We start from the raw sequence: 16,992 nt of genomic DNA, 5'->3' as shown, positions 1-16,992 counted from the left end.
GCCCAACGGAGGCTTCTCCCTGCCTTTTCCTTTCCTGTTTCCTCCCAGGAGATTCCTAGAGAGGCCCAACGGAGGCTTCTCCCCGCCTTTTCCGTTCCTGTTTCCTCCCAGGAGATTCCTAGGGAGGCCCAACGGAGGCTTCTCCCCGCCTTTTCCGTTCCTGTTTCCTCCCAGGAGATTCCTAGAGAGGCCCAACGGAGGCTTCTCCCCGCCTTTTCCGTTCCTGTTTCCTCCCAGGAGATTCCTGGAGAGGCCCCACGGAGGCTTCTCCCTGCCTTTTCCGTTCCTCTTTTCTCCCAGGAGATTCCTGGAGAGGCCCCACGGAGGCTTCTCCCCACCTTTTCCAGCCCTGACTCCTCCCAGGAGATTCCTAGAGACGCCCCACAGAGGCTTCTCCCCACCTTTTCCAGCCCTGACTCCTCCCGGGAGATTCCTAGAGAGGCCCCACGGAGGCTTCTCCCCACCTTTTCCAGCCCTGTTTCCTCCTAGGAAATCCTTAGAGAGGCCCCACGGAGGCTTCTCTCTGCCTTTTCTGGTTACACGTTCAGAGGCTCGGGTCTGTAAGTGGAAAATGGTTCTTGAAAAGAGGCAAAAAAATCTTGAACACCCGGTTCTTATCTAGAAAAGTTCGTAAGTAGAGTTGTTCTTAGGTAGAGGTACCACTGTATTTTCTTATTTCGGCCTACCTCGAAGGGCTGGTGTCGCGCATCCCGGCCAGGACTTACCTTAATGACAATGGCGGCCACAATGCTCAGCACCGCTAGGGCGACAAGGCCAAACTTCCACATGCTGAACCGCTTCAAGACGAAGAATTTAGCCCAGTCCACCTTCTTCCGGCTGTTCGGCGGGTACCGAATAGTGTTGGCGGCCTCCATCTTGAGCGACCGGACGAGGCAGGCGCGCTTGTGGGAAAAGGTATCAAAGCCGAAACGGCCGTGGTAGGCACCCATGCCACTGTTACCTGTGGGGAGAGGGAGATTTCAAGGGAAGGGGGTCAAATCACCAGGAGACGGGGAGTTCTAGCTCCATGATAGGCATGAAAACCAGCTGGGTAATTTTGGCCCAGTTACCAGGAGACGGGGAGTTCTGGCTGAGGGATGGGAGGGAGGGAAACAAAGAAAAAAGAGGTAAGGATGGAGGGAGGGAGGAGGAAGTGAAAGAGGTAGATAAAAGGGAGGGAGGGAAAAGAAAGAAAAGAAAGGGAAGGAGGGAGGGAGGGAGGAAGAAACAATGAAGAAAAAAGAAAGAAGGAAAGAAAAAAGGGAGGTAGAAGGAAAGAAGGAAGGAGAAAGGAAGGAAGGATGGAAAGAAGAAAGGAAGGAAGGAAAGAAGGAAGGAGAAAGGAAGGAAGGAAGGAAGGAAGGGAGGGAGGAATACCTTCGGGACAGTCTTCTGCCGTGCGAATCCCAGCGGCCGATAAGGTCCCACAGAGTTGGCCTTCTCCGGGTCCTGTCGACTAAACTGTCGTCTGGCGGGCCCCAAGGGAAGAGCCTTCTCTGTGGCGGCCCCGGCCCTCTGGAATCAACTCCCTCTGGAGATCAGAACCGCCCCCACCCTCCTTGCCTTTCGTAAGTTACTCAAAACCCACTTTTGTCGCCAGGCATGGGGTAACTGAGCTACCCCTAAGCTTGACATCAGTTATTGTTAAAATGATGGAGACTCTACTCAAAAAGAGGATAAATCAGCACCTAAAAAACAATAACTTATTGGACCCAAATCAGCATGGCTTTACTGAAGGCAAATCATGTCAGACTAATCTCATTGATTTCTTTGACTATGTCACAAAGGTGTTGGATCAAGGTGGTGTCGTGGATATTGCCTATCTGGACTTCAGCAAAGCCTTTGATACATAAAGAGCTGATAGATAAATTAGTGAAAATTGAACTTAATCCCTGGATAGTTCAGTGGATTTCAAGCTGGCTGAAGCGTAGACTTTGTCAATATCTTTTTGTAGGTGAGGTCTCCAGAACGGAACACAGTATTCCAAATGTGGTCTCAACAGCGCTCTATATAGCGGGATCACAATCTCCCTCTTCCTGCTTGTTATACCCCTAGCTATGCAGCCAAGCATCCTACTTGCTTTTCCTACCGCCCGACCACACTGCTCACCCATTTTGAGACTGTCAGAAATCACTACCCCTAAATCCTTCTCTTCTGAAGTTTTTGCTTACACAGAACTGCCAATACAATACTCAGATTGAGGATTCCTTTTCCCCAAGTGCATTATTTTATATTTGGAAACATTAAACTGCAGTTTCCATTGCTTAGACCATTTATCTAGTAAAGCTAAATCATTTAGCATATTACAGACCCCTCCAGGAATATCAAACCTATTGCACACATTAGAGTCATCGCCAAATAGGCAAACCTTCCCTACCAAACCTTCCCCTATGTAACTCACAAACATATTAAAAAGAATAGGACCCAGAACAGACCCTTGTGGCACACCGCTTGTAACCTGACTCTGCTCAGAATACTCGCCATTAACAATAACTCTCTGATGTCTACGCTTCAGCCAGCTTGAAATCCACTGAACTATCCAGGGATTAAGTCCAATCTTCACTAATTTATCTATCAGCTCTTTATGTGGAACCGTATCAAAGGCTTTGCTGAAGTCCAGGTAGGCAATATCCTCGGCGTCACCTTCATCCAACACCTTTGTGACATAGTCAAAGAAATCAATGAGATTAGTCTGACATGATTTGCCTTCAGTAAAGCCATGCTGATTTGGGTCCAATAAGTTATTGTTTTTAGGTGCTGATTTATCCTCTTTTTGAGTAGAGTCTCCATCATTTTAACTACAACTGAAGTTTTAGCTAACACAGAACTGCCAATGCAATACTCAGATTGAGGATTCCTTTTCCCCAAGAAGGCCAAGGTTTGGACTCTGATTTATTTCTCTGCCGATCAATTTCCGGTCACAATTCAAAGTGTTGGTTATGTCCTTTAAAGCCCTTCATGGCACTGGACCAGAATATCTCCAAGACCGCCTCCTGCCGCACGAATCCCAGTGACCGATTAGGTCCCACAGAGTGGGCCTTCTCCGGGTCCCGTCAACTAAACAATGTCGGTTGGCGGGCCCCAGGGGAAGAGCCTTCTCTGTGGTGGCACCGACTCTCTGGAACCAACACCCCCCAGAGATTAGAACTGCCCCTACTCTTCCTGCCTTCCGTAAACTCCTTAAAACCCACCTTTGCCGTCAGGCATGGGGGAACTGAAACACCTCCCCCGGGCATGTTCAATTTATGCATGGTATGTTTGTGTGTGTGTCTGTTAGTATATGGGGTTCTTTTAAATCTTTAAATATTTTAAAGTTATTTGGATTATTTATGATTTGTTCTATCTTGTTGTGAGCCGCCCCGAGTCTTCGGAGAGGGGCGGCATACAAATCTAAATCATAAATAAATAAAATAAATAAAAAAATGTTACATTCCGATTGCTTCCTGCAAAAAGCACTTTTTGGGACAATTAAGAACTAGATGAGTGAAGAATCTCTATGAACTCTAAGCAGAAAAATCTTTCTAATTAGGAAACACACAAACCGCCCCTATCCCGGACACTCACCAACGCCTCCGAAAGGTAAAGCCGGAATGGAAAAGTGCATGATGACGTCATTGGCAGTGACACCACCACTGGAGGTCTCGTCAATCATTTTATCGATGACCTGGGAGGCGAGAGAGAGAGGAGAACGGGGAGTGGACACATCGGTTGGTTTGGATGAAAAAAATCGCTTCCGTTTTAAAAAAATATATTTTATTAGTTATTTACATTAAAAACAAAACAACAAAAATGAAACATAGACAAACATACAAGCAGAACATAATAAAGCATTGTGCTTTATACCAGTGTTTCCCAACCTTGGCAACTTGAAGAAATTTGGACTTCAACTCCCAGAATTCCCCAGCCAGCATTTGCTGGGAGTTGAAGTCCAAATTTCTTCAAGTTGCCAAGGTTGGGAAACACTGCTTTATACATTAATGTACATTGATATCAGAACTTGAAATCATTGCCAGCTATTTGGCTGGACCTTCTTATTTACAGCCATGACTACTTCAGCTTCAACCGCCACAACACAAGAGCACGCAACAGATTCAAAGTTAATACGAACCGCTCCAAACTTGAGTGTAAAAAATATGATTTGAACAATCGAGTTATCGAAGCGTGGAACTCATTACCGGACTCAATTGTGTCAACCCCTAACCCCCAACATTTCTCCCTTAGACTCTCCACGATTGACCTCTCCAGGTTCCTAAGAGGCCAGTAAGGGGCGTACATAAGTGCACTAGTGTGTCTTTCGTCCCCTGTCCAGTTGTCTTTCCTTTCTCTCAGTTATCATATATATTTTCTTTCTTTCATATATCTTCTCCTCTATTTTTACATATTGTCTTTATATATATTACTTCATGTCTATTCTCTTCCATATGTATTGTGTATTGGACAAATGAATAAATAAATAAATAAATTTCGTTTCCTAATTCCAATGTACATTAGTCTTCTTAAATTGTTTTGTTTCAATCTCTCTATACTTCTTTTTCCTCCGGTTGAATTTATTCTCTGGATTAGAAACATAGAAACATAGAAGACTGACGGCAGAAAAAGACCTCATGGTCCATCTAGTCTGCCCTTATACTATTTTCTGTATTTTATCTTAGGATGGATATATGTTTATCCCAGGCATGTTTAAATTCAGTTACTGTGGATTTATCTACCACGTCTGCTGTAAGTTTGTTCCAAGGATCTACTACTCTTTCAGTAAAATAATATTTTCTCAGAATAAACCTAGTCCTTGACTTACAGGGGTTCATTTAGTGACCACTCAAAGTGATCCCAGCACTCGGGGAAAAAATGACTAAACGACTATTTTTCACTGTTAGAGGACTTTTGCAACTGGCATGGACTTATGAAGGTAGCCGTATCCCAGGGGGGGTCACGTGACCGATCCCCTTTTGCGACCATCTGCTTTTCATTTGGGGAAGCCAGGTTTCACTTAATAAGAGGGGGGGGGGGTTTAACTTATTTATTTTATTTTTATTTATTAATTAGATTTGTATGCCGCCCCTCTCCGTAGGCTCGGCTTATCGGCTGCAGGGATTCACTTGGGAACGGTGGCAAGAGAAGTCGTAAAATGGGGAAAGGATGACTTAACAAATGACTCAGGAATGGAAAGGAAGGGCGGGAGACAGGGAAAGAAAGAGAGAAGGAAGGAATTAAAGAAAATGAAAGAAAGAAAGAAAGGAGGGAGGGAGGGAGAGAGGGAGGGAGGGAGGAGGAAAAAGAAAGAAATTAAGAAATTAAGAAAAAGAAAGAAGGAAGGAAGGAAGGGAAAGAAAGAAAAGAAGAGGAAGAAAGAAAGGGAAGGCAGAAAAAAGAAGGGAAGGGAGGAAAAGTAAGAACGAAGGAAGAAGGAGTGAGGGAAGAAGAAAGAAATTAAGAAAAATGGAAGGAAGGAAGGAAGGAAGGAGGGAGGGAGGAAGGAAGGAAGGAAGAAAGAAAGAAAAGGAAGACAGGAAAGAAGATAGGAAGGGGAAGGGAGGAAGGAAGGAAGGCAAGAGGAAGGCAAGAGGGAGAGAGGGAGGCGATCCAATGGAAGAGAGTCCTGAGCCTCCCTGGAAGGCGAAGTCTACCTTGTTCTTCTTGGAGAAGACGTAGAGCGCCAGGGGCTTCTCGCGCTGGTTGATGAACTGGATGGCTTCCTCCACCCCCTTCACTGTGACGATGGGCAGGATGGGGCCGAAGATCTCCTCCTGCATGACCCGGGAGTCCGGATTGACGTCCGTGAGGATTGTGGGAGCTGGAAATGAAAGGAGGGAGGGGAATGTCACTGAAATGGCCACGGTTCTGGGCTGCAGGCTCAGTGACACGGCCAGCCCTCGCATCGGGGGACACCCAGCAGGCGTATCTTGTGAGGTGTCTATATTTATATGTATATTTATTCATTTACAGGAACTAAAAGGCAAAGCAAGGAAGGAAGGAAGGAGAGGAGGGAAGAAGGAAGGGATGGAGGGAAGGAGAGAGAGAGGGAAAGAAAGAGAGCAAGAAAGAAGGAGGGAAGAAGGAAAGAAGGAAAGAAAGAAAGAAAGAGGGAGAAGGAAGGAAGGAGAGAAAGAAAGAAAGCGAGAGAGAGAGAGACAGAAAGAAAAAGAAAACAAAAAAGAAAGAAAGAAAGAGGGAGGGAGGGAGGAGTGAGAGAGAGAGAAGGAAGGCAGGAAAAATAAAGAAAGATAGAGGAAGGGGGAAGAGAGAAAAAACAATGGAAGGAGAAAGAAATAAAGAGAGAGAGGGGGAAAGAAAGGAAGGAAGGAAGAAAGAGGAAGGGAGAAGGAAGGAAGGAGAGAAAGAAAGAAAGCGAGAGAGAGAGAAAGAAAAAGAAAACAAAAAAGAAAGAAAGAAAAAAAGAGGGAGGGAGGAGGGAGAGAGAGAGAAGGAAGGAAAAATAAATAAAGATAGAGGGAGGGGGGAGAGAGGAAAAATGGAAGGAGAAAGAAATAAAGAGAGAGAGGGAAAGAAAGAAAGGAAGGAAGGAAGAACGAAAGAAGGAAAGAAAGGATGTAGGGCGGGAAAAAGAAGGAAAGAGAAAGAGGGAGGGATGAAGGAAGGAAAGGATTGAGGATTGTTTTTCAAGAGATGAACCCATCGAACTTTAAAGTCTGAAATACTTTAGGGCCGTGATGGCGAACCTGTGGCATGTGTTGCCATATCAGTGGGCGCATGAGGCGATGCTCTATGTTAGCTCCAGTGCATATGTGTGTGTTGCCACCTGATTTTCTGCCTTGGGGAAGGCCATTTCGCCCTCTGGAGCCTTCAGAGAAGCCTGGGGTATGAAAATCCTCCCAATGGGCAAGTTCTGAAAAACGTACTTCCAGTTTGCCCCTTGTGCTGTTTTTCGCACTCTGGGGCTTCAGGAAGCTTCCCTCAAGCCTCCGAAGTGCAAAAAACAGCACAAGGGGCAAACAGGAAGTCTGTTTTTATGAACTTCCTGTTTGCCCCTTTCGCCATTTTTTCACCGTCCCAGGCTTCACTGAGGCCTGTGCACATGTGGGAGGTTGGGGGGGGGGGATTTGTGTGCATGCACAGGGCGCAGCACGGGGATCTGTGCGCAGGCGTGGCGGGGTAGGGAATGTGTGTGGGCACACACATACACTTTTGGCACAGGGACCAAAAAAGGTTTGCCATCACAGGTCTAGGGTTTATTTATTTATTTATTTATTTATTTATTTATTAATCAGATTTGTATGCCGCCCCTCTCCGCAGACTCGGGGCGGCTCACAGCAATAATAATACAATGTAAACAAATCTAATATTTAAGTTAATTTAAAACCCCAATTTAGAAACCATTCATACATACTAGCATACCATGCATAAATTTTATAAGCCTAGGGGGAGGGAAAGTCTCAATTTCCCCATGCCTGACGACAGAGGTGGGATTTAAGGAGCTTACGAAAGGCAAGGAGGGTGGGGGCAACTCTAATATCTGGGGGGAGTTGGTTCCAGAGGGTTGGGGCCACCACAGAGAAGGCTCTTCCCCTGGGTCCCGCCAAAAGACATTGTTTAGTCGATGGGACCCGGAGAAGGCCAACTCTGTGGGACCTAATCGGTCGCTGGGATTCGTGCGGCAGAAGGCGGTCCCGGAGATATTCTGGTCCGATGCCATGAAGGGCTTTATAGGTCATAACCAACACTTTGAATTGTGACCGGCAATTGATCAGCAACCAATGCAGACTGCAGAGTGTTGGTGTGACATGGGCATATTTAGGGAAGCCCATGGTAGCTCTCGCAGCTGCATTCTGCACGATCTGAAGTTTCCAAACACTTTTCAGAGGTAGCCCCATGTAGAGAGCATTACAGTAGTCGAGCCTTGAGGTTTCCTGTCTGGACATGGGGTTGAACTAGAAGACCTCCAAGGTCCCTTCCAACTCTGCTATTCTGTGTGCCGTAAGGGACCTGTTCATCTTTTACACTCAGGTCAAACTGCACTTTTTGGAATGCCCCCAAGTTCTCGGAACGTAGAATCCCAGGGCTGGAAGGAACTTCAGAGGTCTTCTAGTCCAACCCCCTGCTCAAGGCAGGAGACCTTCTCTCCCATCCCTACAAGATATCTTCAAGGCATTCAATACATTCAATAAGCGGAGGGATTGTTGTGTTTTCTCCTTGGGGAGGTTTGGGGACGTCTGATTGGTTGGGGGGCTCACCTATGAAACAGGTGGACTCATCCGTCTCCCCTCCGTAGGCTACCTTCTGTCCTTCCAGAAGGCCCATCAGCCTCTTGAAGTGCCGTTTGTTCACAATCCGCTCGTAATCCGGGGAGTTTTTCACGTTCTCGCCGTAGAATTCCTGCAAGGGAATCAACACGGATGGTTTACTCTGGGTAATCGGGACCAGCTAGTCCTCGACTTATGGTCATCATTGGGGCTGGAGCTTCTGTCACTAAGAGAAACAGTTAAGTGACTCATAACAGAATACTCTATGCAACTAGACTTACAATCCTAGGTTTAGAAAGCTTAGAACTACATCACCTTAAACACGACCTAAGCATAGCCCATAAAATCATCTGCTACAACGTCCTTCCTGTCAATGACTACTTCAGCTTCAACCACAACAACACACGAGCACACAACAAATACAAACTTAAAGTAAACCACTCTAAACTGGACTGCAGGAAATACAACTTTAGTAACCGAGTAGTTGATGCTTGAAACCCACTACCAGACTCTATAGTATCATCACCTAACCCCCAAAACCTTACCCTTAGATTCTCCACTGTTGACCTCTCCCGAATCCTAAGAGGCCAGTAAGGGGCGTGTATAAGTGCACCAGCGTGCCTTCCGTCCCCTGTCCTAATGTTTCTCTTTTACTAGTATCATGTATATAAATATTATACCTTTGTATATCACCAATACGTACGTGACAAAACAAACGAATAAATAAATAAAGTTCTTTTGACTTCTTGCTCGAAGTCAAAAGAACTATCAAACTACCACTAATAACCACCATAACCAAGAAAAACAAACTACCCATAACAATAAGGAAGCTACAATTAAAAAAAAAAATCCCTCTGGCGGAAAAACAAAGCAGGCTATGTAACCAACTTCAAAAACCACTACAAAAATATATGCCACTAAATAAAGACGGAATGCTCCAACTATCACAGCAAACAAGAGGACAACCTTGCCTTGTACAAATTTGTAAATAACAAAGTGAAGGACTCGAAACCGCTCCCACCACTAAAAAAACACAACAACAAAGAATGCTATGATGAAACAGTCAAAGCTAGCCTCTTCAACACATTATTTGGCTAAGTCTTTGTAAACAACAGTGGCTCATGGCCAAAATTCCTTAACCACACCGCAAACACAATTACTTAACACAAATAGACTTCATTGAAGACAACGCTGAAAAAGCACTAAACGGCCTAAACCTTTTCCTGTCAATTGGACCTGATGGATTATGTGCATATTTCCTAAAAAAGCTCTCCACAGCCATAGCTGAACCACTAAGCATAATCTTTGAAAAATCATTTGGGACTAGTTCACTATCAAAACTATGGTCCCAAGCCATGGTCATCCCCATCTTCAAAAAAGGAGATCCCAGTCTAGTAGAAAACTACAGACCTATGTTGTATCACATGCAAAGTCATGGAATCAACCATAAACCAATCCACTACCCTCCACCTAGAAACTAACAACCTACTCTCTAACAAACAATTCGGTTTCAGAAAAAAATTAAATTGTAACCTGAAATTCCTCCACTGCAAAAACACATAGACCACAAAACATGACCAGGGCAAATCAATAGATGTAATTTACATAGATTTCTGCAAAGCCTTCGACTCAGTTGTTCACAATAAGGAAGGAAGGGGAAAGAAAAACATAGGAAGGGAGGGAGGAAAGAGAAAGGAAAAAAAAACAGAAGGGAGGGAGGAAGGAAGGGAGGGAGATGGGAGGGAGGGAAGGGAAAGAAAAAATAAGAAGGGAAGGAAGAAAGAGAAAGAAAAAACAAAAGGAAGGAAGGAGGGGAAAGAAAATCATAAAAAGGGAGGGGAGAAAAGGAAAGAAAAATAGGGAGGGAGGGAGGGAGGGAGGAAAGAAAGGAAAAATAGGAAGGAAGGAAGGAAGGAAGGAAGGAAGGAAGGAGATGTGAGGGAAGAGAAAGAAGACCAATTTTTCCAACCAGTTTTCCTTTTGTATACAATGGAAGAAAGAGAAATTTTGTATTTACTGTATATTTCAGATCCTGTTATTTTACCCTGGAATCCCTGTGGGGTTTCTCTCATGGCTTGGCCTACCTCCAAAGTTTCGGTTGGGGGTTACCCCTTTCCCCTGCATTTGCACCCCCAGGAGGCTTTGGCTAAACCATCAGTGCAAAAGACAAGCAACTCCCATTTTATTGGAAGCCCGAATCTTCGTGCTACATCTTGCAATGGAAGTTGCTTTGCTGTTAATCCCGGCGGAGGATAAAAGTTTCCTCTGGAGTTTTGGTCAAGGAGCAACGCATGTTTCTCTCTTTTAGTAGATTCAACAGGAATTTGCCACAACTTCCAAATTCTGCTGCCATGGAGACCCCTGTCTCGGCCCCAACAGGCATGGCTTTTCCCCGACACAGAAGACCCCTGGCCTAGTTCTTACCTTGATGGTTTTTTTAATGTTCTCCACGACGGTCTTCTGAATGGATGCATTGCATAGGATATAATCCGGGGCGATGCAGGTCTGACCACAATTCATGTACTTCCCCCACGTAATACGCCTAAAGGAGGAAAGAACCCCAGAAGATTAAGGGGCTCTAAGGGTCATCCAGCCCAATTCGAACCCTCAAGCCACATTACGATTTATGACCGTAAATGGAAATTTAAAAAAAATTCCAATTCACTAAATCCTTAGTTCTGCGATGGCGGCACACGAAGCCAAATTGGAGGGCATGTAAGACGTTGTCCGAGGTCAAGCCGGGGTGGCGCAGCAGGTAGAGTGCTGTACTGCAGGCCACTAAAGCTGACTGCTAGATTTGCAGGTCAGCGGTTCAAATCTCATCATCAGCTCCAGGTTGACTCAGCCTTCCATCCTTCCGAGGTGGGGGTCATATGCTGGCTCTGTTAAAAAGTGCTATTGCTAACATGTTGTAAGTTGCCCTGAGTCTAAGGAGAAGGGCGGCATAAATATCGAATGAATGAATGAATGAATGAATGAATGAATGAATGAATGAATGAGGGAGATTATGATCCCGCTATATAGAGCGCTGGTGAGACCACATTTGGAATACAGTGATCCCTCGAGTTTCGCGATCTCGATTATTGCGAAACGCTATATCGCGATTTTTCAACCCGGAAGTAAACAACACCATCTGCGCATGCGCGCCCTTTTTTTTCTATGGCCACGCATGCGTAGATGGTGGAGTTTGCTTCCCCCCGGGCAGATCAGCTGCTGGGTCTTCCCCCTCTTGCCGGGGTTTCCCCTTTGCGTGGGCGGCAGGGAAACCCCAGCGCCGCTTCCGCGAGCAACGGCGTGGGCAGGCGAAGGGCGGGCGCGTGGACAAGCGGCGGCCGCGCCAGCAACAGCGGCACGGCGGCCGGACAAACGGGAGCAACGTGGCGGCCTCAGAAGCGGCGGCCGCGCCAGCAACGGCGGCGCGGCGGCCGGACAAACGAAAGCAACGCGGCGGCCTCAGAAGCGGCGGCCGCGCCAGCAACGGCGCCGCGGCGGCCGGACAAACGAAAGCAACGCGGCGGCCTCAGAAGCGGCGGCCGCGCCAGCAACGGCGGCGCGGCGGCCGGACAAACGAAAGCAACGCGGCGGCCTCAGAAGCGGCGGCCGCGCCAGCAACGGCGGCGCGGCGGCCGGACAAATGAAAGCAACGCGGCGGCCTCAGAAGCGGCGGCCGCGCCAGCAACGGCGGCGCGGCGGCCGGACAAACGAAAGCAACGCGGCGGCCTCAGAAGCGGCGGCCGCGCCAGCAACGGCGGCACGAGCAACGCGGCCGCTGCGCCGCTCGTGCCGGGAACCAAACAGCCTGAGTTGCTCCCGGATTCTCCTCCGACCTGCCCTCAACTTACCTTCCAGCTGATGCTTCGATCCTTGGAAGAGGCCAGAGCGCCTTTCTGCACCACACTCTCCGCTCGGGTTCCTTTCCGGAAGATGGAAGTTTCTCTCCTTCCATCCTTTCTAGCAATACAATACTCGATGGTTAAAACCATCGAGTATTGTATTGCTAGAAAGGATGGTTAAAACCATCGAGTATTGTATTGCTAGAAAGGATGGAAGGAGAGAAACTTCCATCTTCCGGAAAGGAACCCGAGCGGAGAGTGTGGTGCAGAAAGGCGCTCTGGCCTCTTCCAAGGATCGAAGCATCAGCTGGAAGGTAAGTTGAGGGCAGGTCGGAGGAGAATCCGGGAGCAACTCAGGCTGTTTGGTTCCCGGCACGAGCGGCGCGGTGGCGGGCAGGCAGGTCCTCAGCTGTTGGGCGGGGGTCTTCCCAAGTGCGGAAGTAAAAAACACCATCTGCACATGCGCGGCCATGGAAAAAGGGCGCGCATGTGCAGATGGTGTTTTTACTTCCGCACCACTATATCGCGAAAAATCGAGTATCGCGAGGGGTCTTGGAACGTAACCCTCGCGATACTCGAGGGATCACTGTACTGTGTTCAGTGCTGGAGACCTCACCTACAAAGAGATATTGACAAAATTGAACGGGTCCAAAGACGGACTACAAGAATGGTGGAAGGTCTTAAGCATAAAACATATCAGGAAAGAGTTCATGAACTCAATCTGTATAGTCTGGAGGACAGAAGGAAAAGGGGGGACATGATCGAAACATTTAAATATGTCAAAGGGTTAAATAAGGTTCAGGAGGGAAGTGTTTTTAATAGGAAAGTGAACACAAGAACAAGGGGACACAATCTGAAGTTAGTTGGGGGAAAGATCAAAAGCAACATGAGAAAATATTATTTTATTGAAAGACTAGTAGATCCTTGGAACAAACTTCCAGCAGACATGGTAAATAAACCCACAGTAACTGAATTTAAGCATGCGTGGGATAAACATAGATCCATCCTAAGATAAAATACAGAAAATAGTATAAGGGCAGACTAGATGGACCAGGAGGTCTTTTTCTGCCGTCAGACTTCTATGTTTCTATGTTTCTATGAATGAATGAATGAATGAATGAGCATTCATATATAATTTAGGATATAATTTAGAATAAAGAATAGAATACAATTAAGAGTAGAATAGAATAGAATTAAGAATACAATAGAATTTAGAATGGAATTAAGAATAGAAAATAGAATGGAATGGAATAGGATAGAAATAGAATAGAATAAATAAGTCGCAAGATTCAAGTACATGGATACATCCAAACAAGACTGTGGATTCTCTGTGTTATATAATATATGTGAGTATATGCATAATTTTGTATTTACTTATTTCTACTCTAAATTCTATTCTATTTTATTCTGTTCTTAACTCTGTTCTAAATTTATTCCATTCTATTCTTAATTCTATTCTATTCTAAACTCTATTCTACTCTTAATTCTATTCTAAATTCTATTCTATTCTATTTGATCCTTATGACAATCATTAAGTGTTGTACCCCATGATTCTTGACAAATGCCTCTTTTCTTTTATGTACACTGAGAGCATCTACACCAAAAACAAATTCCTTGTGTGTCCAATCACGCTTGGCCAATGAAGAATTCCATTTCATTCCATGCCTATTCTATTCATACATGCCAATTGCCAAGCATCTGAATTTTGATCACGTAGACCAGTGTTTTTCAACCAGTGCGCCGTGGCACACTAGTGTGCCGCGACACATGGTCAGGTGTGCCGCGAAGCTCAGAGAGAGAAAGAAAGCGAGAGAGAGAGAGAGAGAAAGAAAGCAAGAGAGAGAGAAAGGGAACAAGAAAAAGGAAGTAAGAGAGAAAGAAAGCAAGAGACAGAAAGAGAAAGAGAGGGAGGGAAGGAGAGAGAGAGAGAAAGACATAGAGGGAGGTAGGGAGGGAGAGAGAAAGAGAGCAAAAAAGAGAGGAAGGAAGAGAAAGAAAGAGGGATTAAGAGAGAAAGAAAGAAAGAAAGATGAAGGGAGAGAAAGAGGGAGGGAGAGAGAAATAGAGCGAAAGGGAGGAAGAGAGAGAGGGAAATTTTTTTGTCCAAACTTTTTTTAGCCCCCCTCCTCCCCCGCTCAATGTGCCCCAGGGTTTCGTAAATGTAAAAAATGTGCTGCGGCTCAAGAAAGGTTGAAAATCACTGACGTAGACCATGGGGGATGCTGGAGCAGTCGTTAAGTATGAAAACCCGTCATGTCCCTTTTTCCCAAGGCCGCTAAAACTTCAGTTGACTAAATGAGCCGTTATGACATCCTGGGAGCTGCCTTGTAGAAGATGCCAACCTCACCTGCAGGCCACCTCCAGGTCGCAGCCCTCGTCGATGTAACAGGGGCTCTTGCCCCCCAGCTCCAGCGTGACGGGGGTCAAATGCTTGGAGGCGGCTTCCATCACGATTTTGCCGACGGTGCTGTTGCCCGTGTAGAGGATGTGGTCGAATCTTTGCTTCAGCAGTTCCGTTGTCTCCGGCACCCCTCCGTTGACCACCGGATACAGCTCCTGGGGATAAAGGGAGTCCGCGAGTTACAACCCACAATTGAACCCCACGTCGATGTTGCTAAATGAACTGACCGGCCAGAATCCGGAAGGAGTTGGACAGCCTATAAATTAAATAAATTTAAATCCCTATAAATTTGGAATACTGTGTTCAGTTCTGGAGACCTCACCTACAAAAAGATATTGATAAAACTGAACGGGTCCAAAGACAGGCTACAAAAATGGTGGAAGGTCCTAAGCCTAAAACCTGTCAAGAAAGACTTAATGAACTCAATCTGTATAGTCTGGAGGACAGAACGGAAAGGGGGGACGCGATCGAAACATTTTAATATTATTATTATTATTATTATTATTATTATTATTATTATTATATCGGAGAGGGGCGGCATACAAATCTAATAAATAATTATAATAATAATAATAATAATTATTATTATTATTATTAATTAGATTTGTATGCCGCCCCTCTCCGAAGAGGGAAAGGGTTAAATAAGGTTCAGGAGGGAAGAGTTTTTAATAGGAGAGTGAACAGGAGAACAAGGGGGCACAATCTGAGGTTAGTTGGGGGAAAGATCGGAAGCAACGTGAGAAAATATTATTTGACTGAAAGAGTAGTAGATGCTTGGAACAAACTTCCAGCAGACGTGGTTGGTAAATCCACAGTCATTGAATTTAAACTTTCCTGGGATAAACATAGATCCATCCTAACATAAAATACAGGAAATAGCATAAGGGCAGATTAGATGGACCATGAGGTCTTTTTCTGGCCTCAATTTCCTATGTTTCTAAATAAATTAAATAAATTTAATTAAATTAAATATATGTCAAGTGAGTTTGCCACATTTTATTACTTTTCTTAGCCCCTCTCTCGCTGTTAAGTGAATCCTTGCGTTTGTTAAGTGAGTCACATGGTTAAGTGAATCGGGGGGGACGGGACTTCCTTAGACAGAAGGTTCAGGAGAACCGTTCCGAACTGGAAGGACTCCACCTCTGGTATTTGAGAACTTCCTACAGTTGTCTTTTTAAAATAATGTTTTGTGCAGGAATTATTAGCTCAGGCCTTCAACCCTGGCGACTTTAAGACTTATAGACTTCAACTCCCAGAATTCTCCAGCCAGCTGGAGAATATATATTTCTTAATATATTAGAGCTGAAGGGATTGGATACTGTAGCCTAGAGGATAATTCTCTGCCTTACAAGGCAAAGGTTGCAGGTTCAAGCCCCAGTGGGTATGGCTAGCTGATGAGGCCAAAATAAGGCCGAAATAGATCTATCCTAGTCTCCCTTAATTTTCAAATTCAGCAAAAAAACATGTGACACATACAGATAGAATTGTCGGCTATCAATAAAATTAACTGCCTTGGAAATGGCCCTGGGTTGGACCGAGAGGCAAATAAGGAGCTGTGAAGTTCCTTCAATACACCAGGGTGATTCGACACAAAAATATGTAACCCTTCCCTAGTGCAGAGCTGAAGGGATTGGATACTGTAGAATAGAGGATAATTGTCTTCCTTGCAAGGTAAAGGTTGTAGGTTCAGGTCCCAGTGGGTATGGCTAGCTGATGAGGCCAAAATAAGGCCGAAATAGATCTATCCTAGTCTCCCTTAATTTTCAAATTCAGCAAAATAACATGTGACACACACACACACATATATATACACATATACATATATATATATGTCACATATATGTTATATATATAATATATTTAAGAAATATATTTCTTAATATATCACATTAAGAAATATTTATAATCAGGTTTAAAGTCTTAAAGTTGCCAAGGTCATTTTTATTTTATATATAATATATTTATCTTACTCACTTTATTTTATTTGTTTTGTCAAGTATGTATTGGTGGTATACAAAGATATAGTAATATTTATATACATGATACCAGTAAAAAAGTTTGGAAACCCCTGTTCTATTGTGTTTGGTGCGAAGCACAACCGTGCACTCAAAGACACACAAAACCCCTGGCTGCTGGCAAACGAAACGCAACCACACTAATGAAGTCACACAAGCCACAATTCTCCTGACCTGATCGATGTATTGAGGCAGCACCTTTTCCAACACCTTGGCGACATTTTCGCTGATCTCCGATGGCTTGACCACCACAGCATTGCCTGAAAAACAAGACATACACTCAGAGGGATGGAGATTTGAGCCGGGGTGGCGCAGCAGGTAGAGTGCTGTACTGCAGGCCACTGAAGCTGACTTGTAGATCTGAAGGTCAGCGGTTCAAATCTCATCACTGGCTCAAGGTTGACTCAGCCTTCCATCCTTCCGAGGTGGGTAAAATGAGGACCCGGATTGTGGGGGCAATAGCCTTGCTCTTTTAAAAAAGTGCTATTGCTAACATGTTGTAAGCCGCCCTGAGTCTAAGGAGAAGGGCGGCATAAAAATTGAAT

The 16,992-nt window shown here is 45.1% G+C and overlaps 1 protein-coding gene across 7 annotated transcripts in view; it reads right to left on the bottom strand.

Annotated features, from left to right (window-relative positions):
* The window catches only part of LOC139155819 (aldehyde dehydrogenase family 3 member A2-like), a 59,839-nt gene that overhangs the window by 10,217 nt on the left and 32,630 nt on the right, over positions 1-16,992 (bottom strand). For all 7 annotated transcript variants that reach the window (XM_070731113.1, XM_070731112.1, XM_070731109.1 and 4 more), the window contains exons 4-10: positions 16,622-16,707; positions 14,379-14,587; positions 10,623-10,740; positions 8,190-8,331; positions 5,625-5,791; positions 3,565-3,664; positions 726-961 (exon numbers count right to left, since the gene is read on the bottom strand). In XM_070731113.1, coding sequence (XP_070587214.1) covers positions 726-961; positions 3,565-3,664; positions 5,625-5,791; positions 8,190-8,331; positions 10,623-10,740; positions 14,379-14,587; positions 16,622-16,707 — 1,058 coding nt within the window. The remainder of the gene's footprint in view (positions 1-725; positions 962-3,564; positions 3,665-5,624; positions 5,792-8,189; positions 8,332-10,622; positions 10,741-14,378; positions 14,588-16,621; positions 16,708-16,992) is intronic.

This window comes from Erythrolamprus reginae, unplaced genomic scaffold (genome assembly GCF_031021105.1).
Source record: "Erythrolamprus reginae isolate rEryReg1 unplaced genomic scaffold, rEryReg1.hap1 H_68, whole genome shotgun sequence".
Classification (NCBI taxonomy): domain Eukaryota; kingdom Metazoa; phylum Chordata; class Lepidosauria; order Squamata; family Dipsadidae; genus Erythrolamprus; species Erythrolamprus reginae.
The sequence above is the reverse complement of the archived record's forward strand: the minus strand, read 5'-3'. Positions and strand labels throughout refer to the sequence as shown.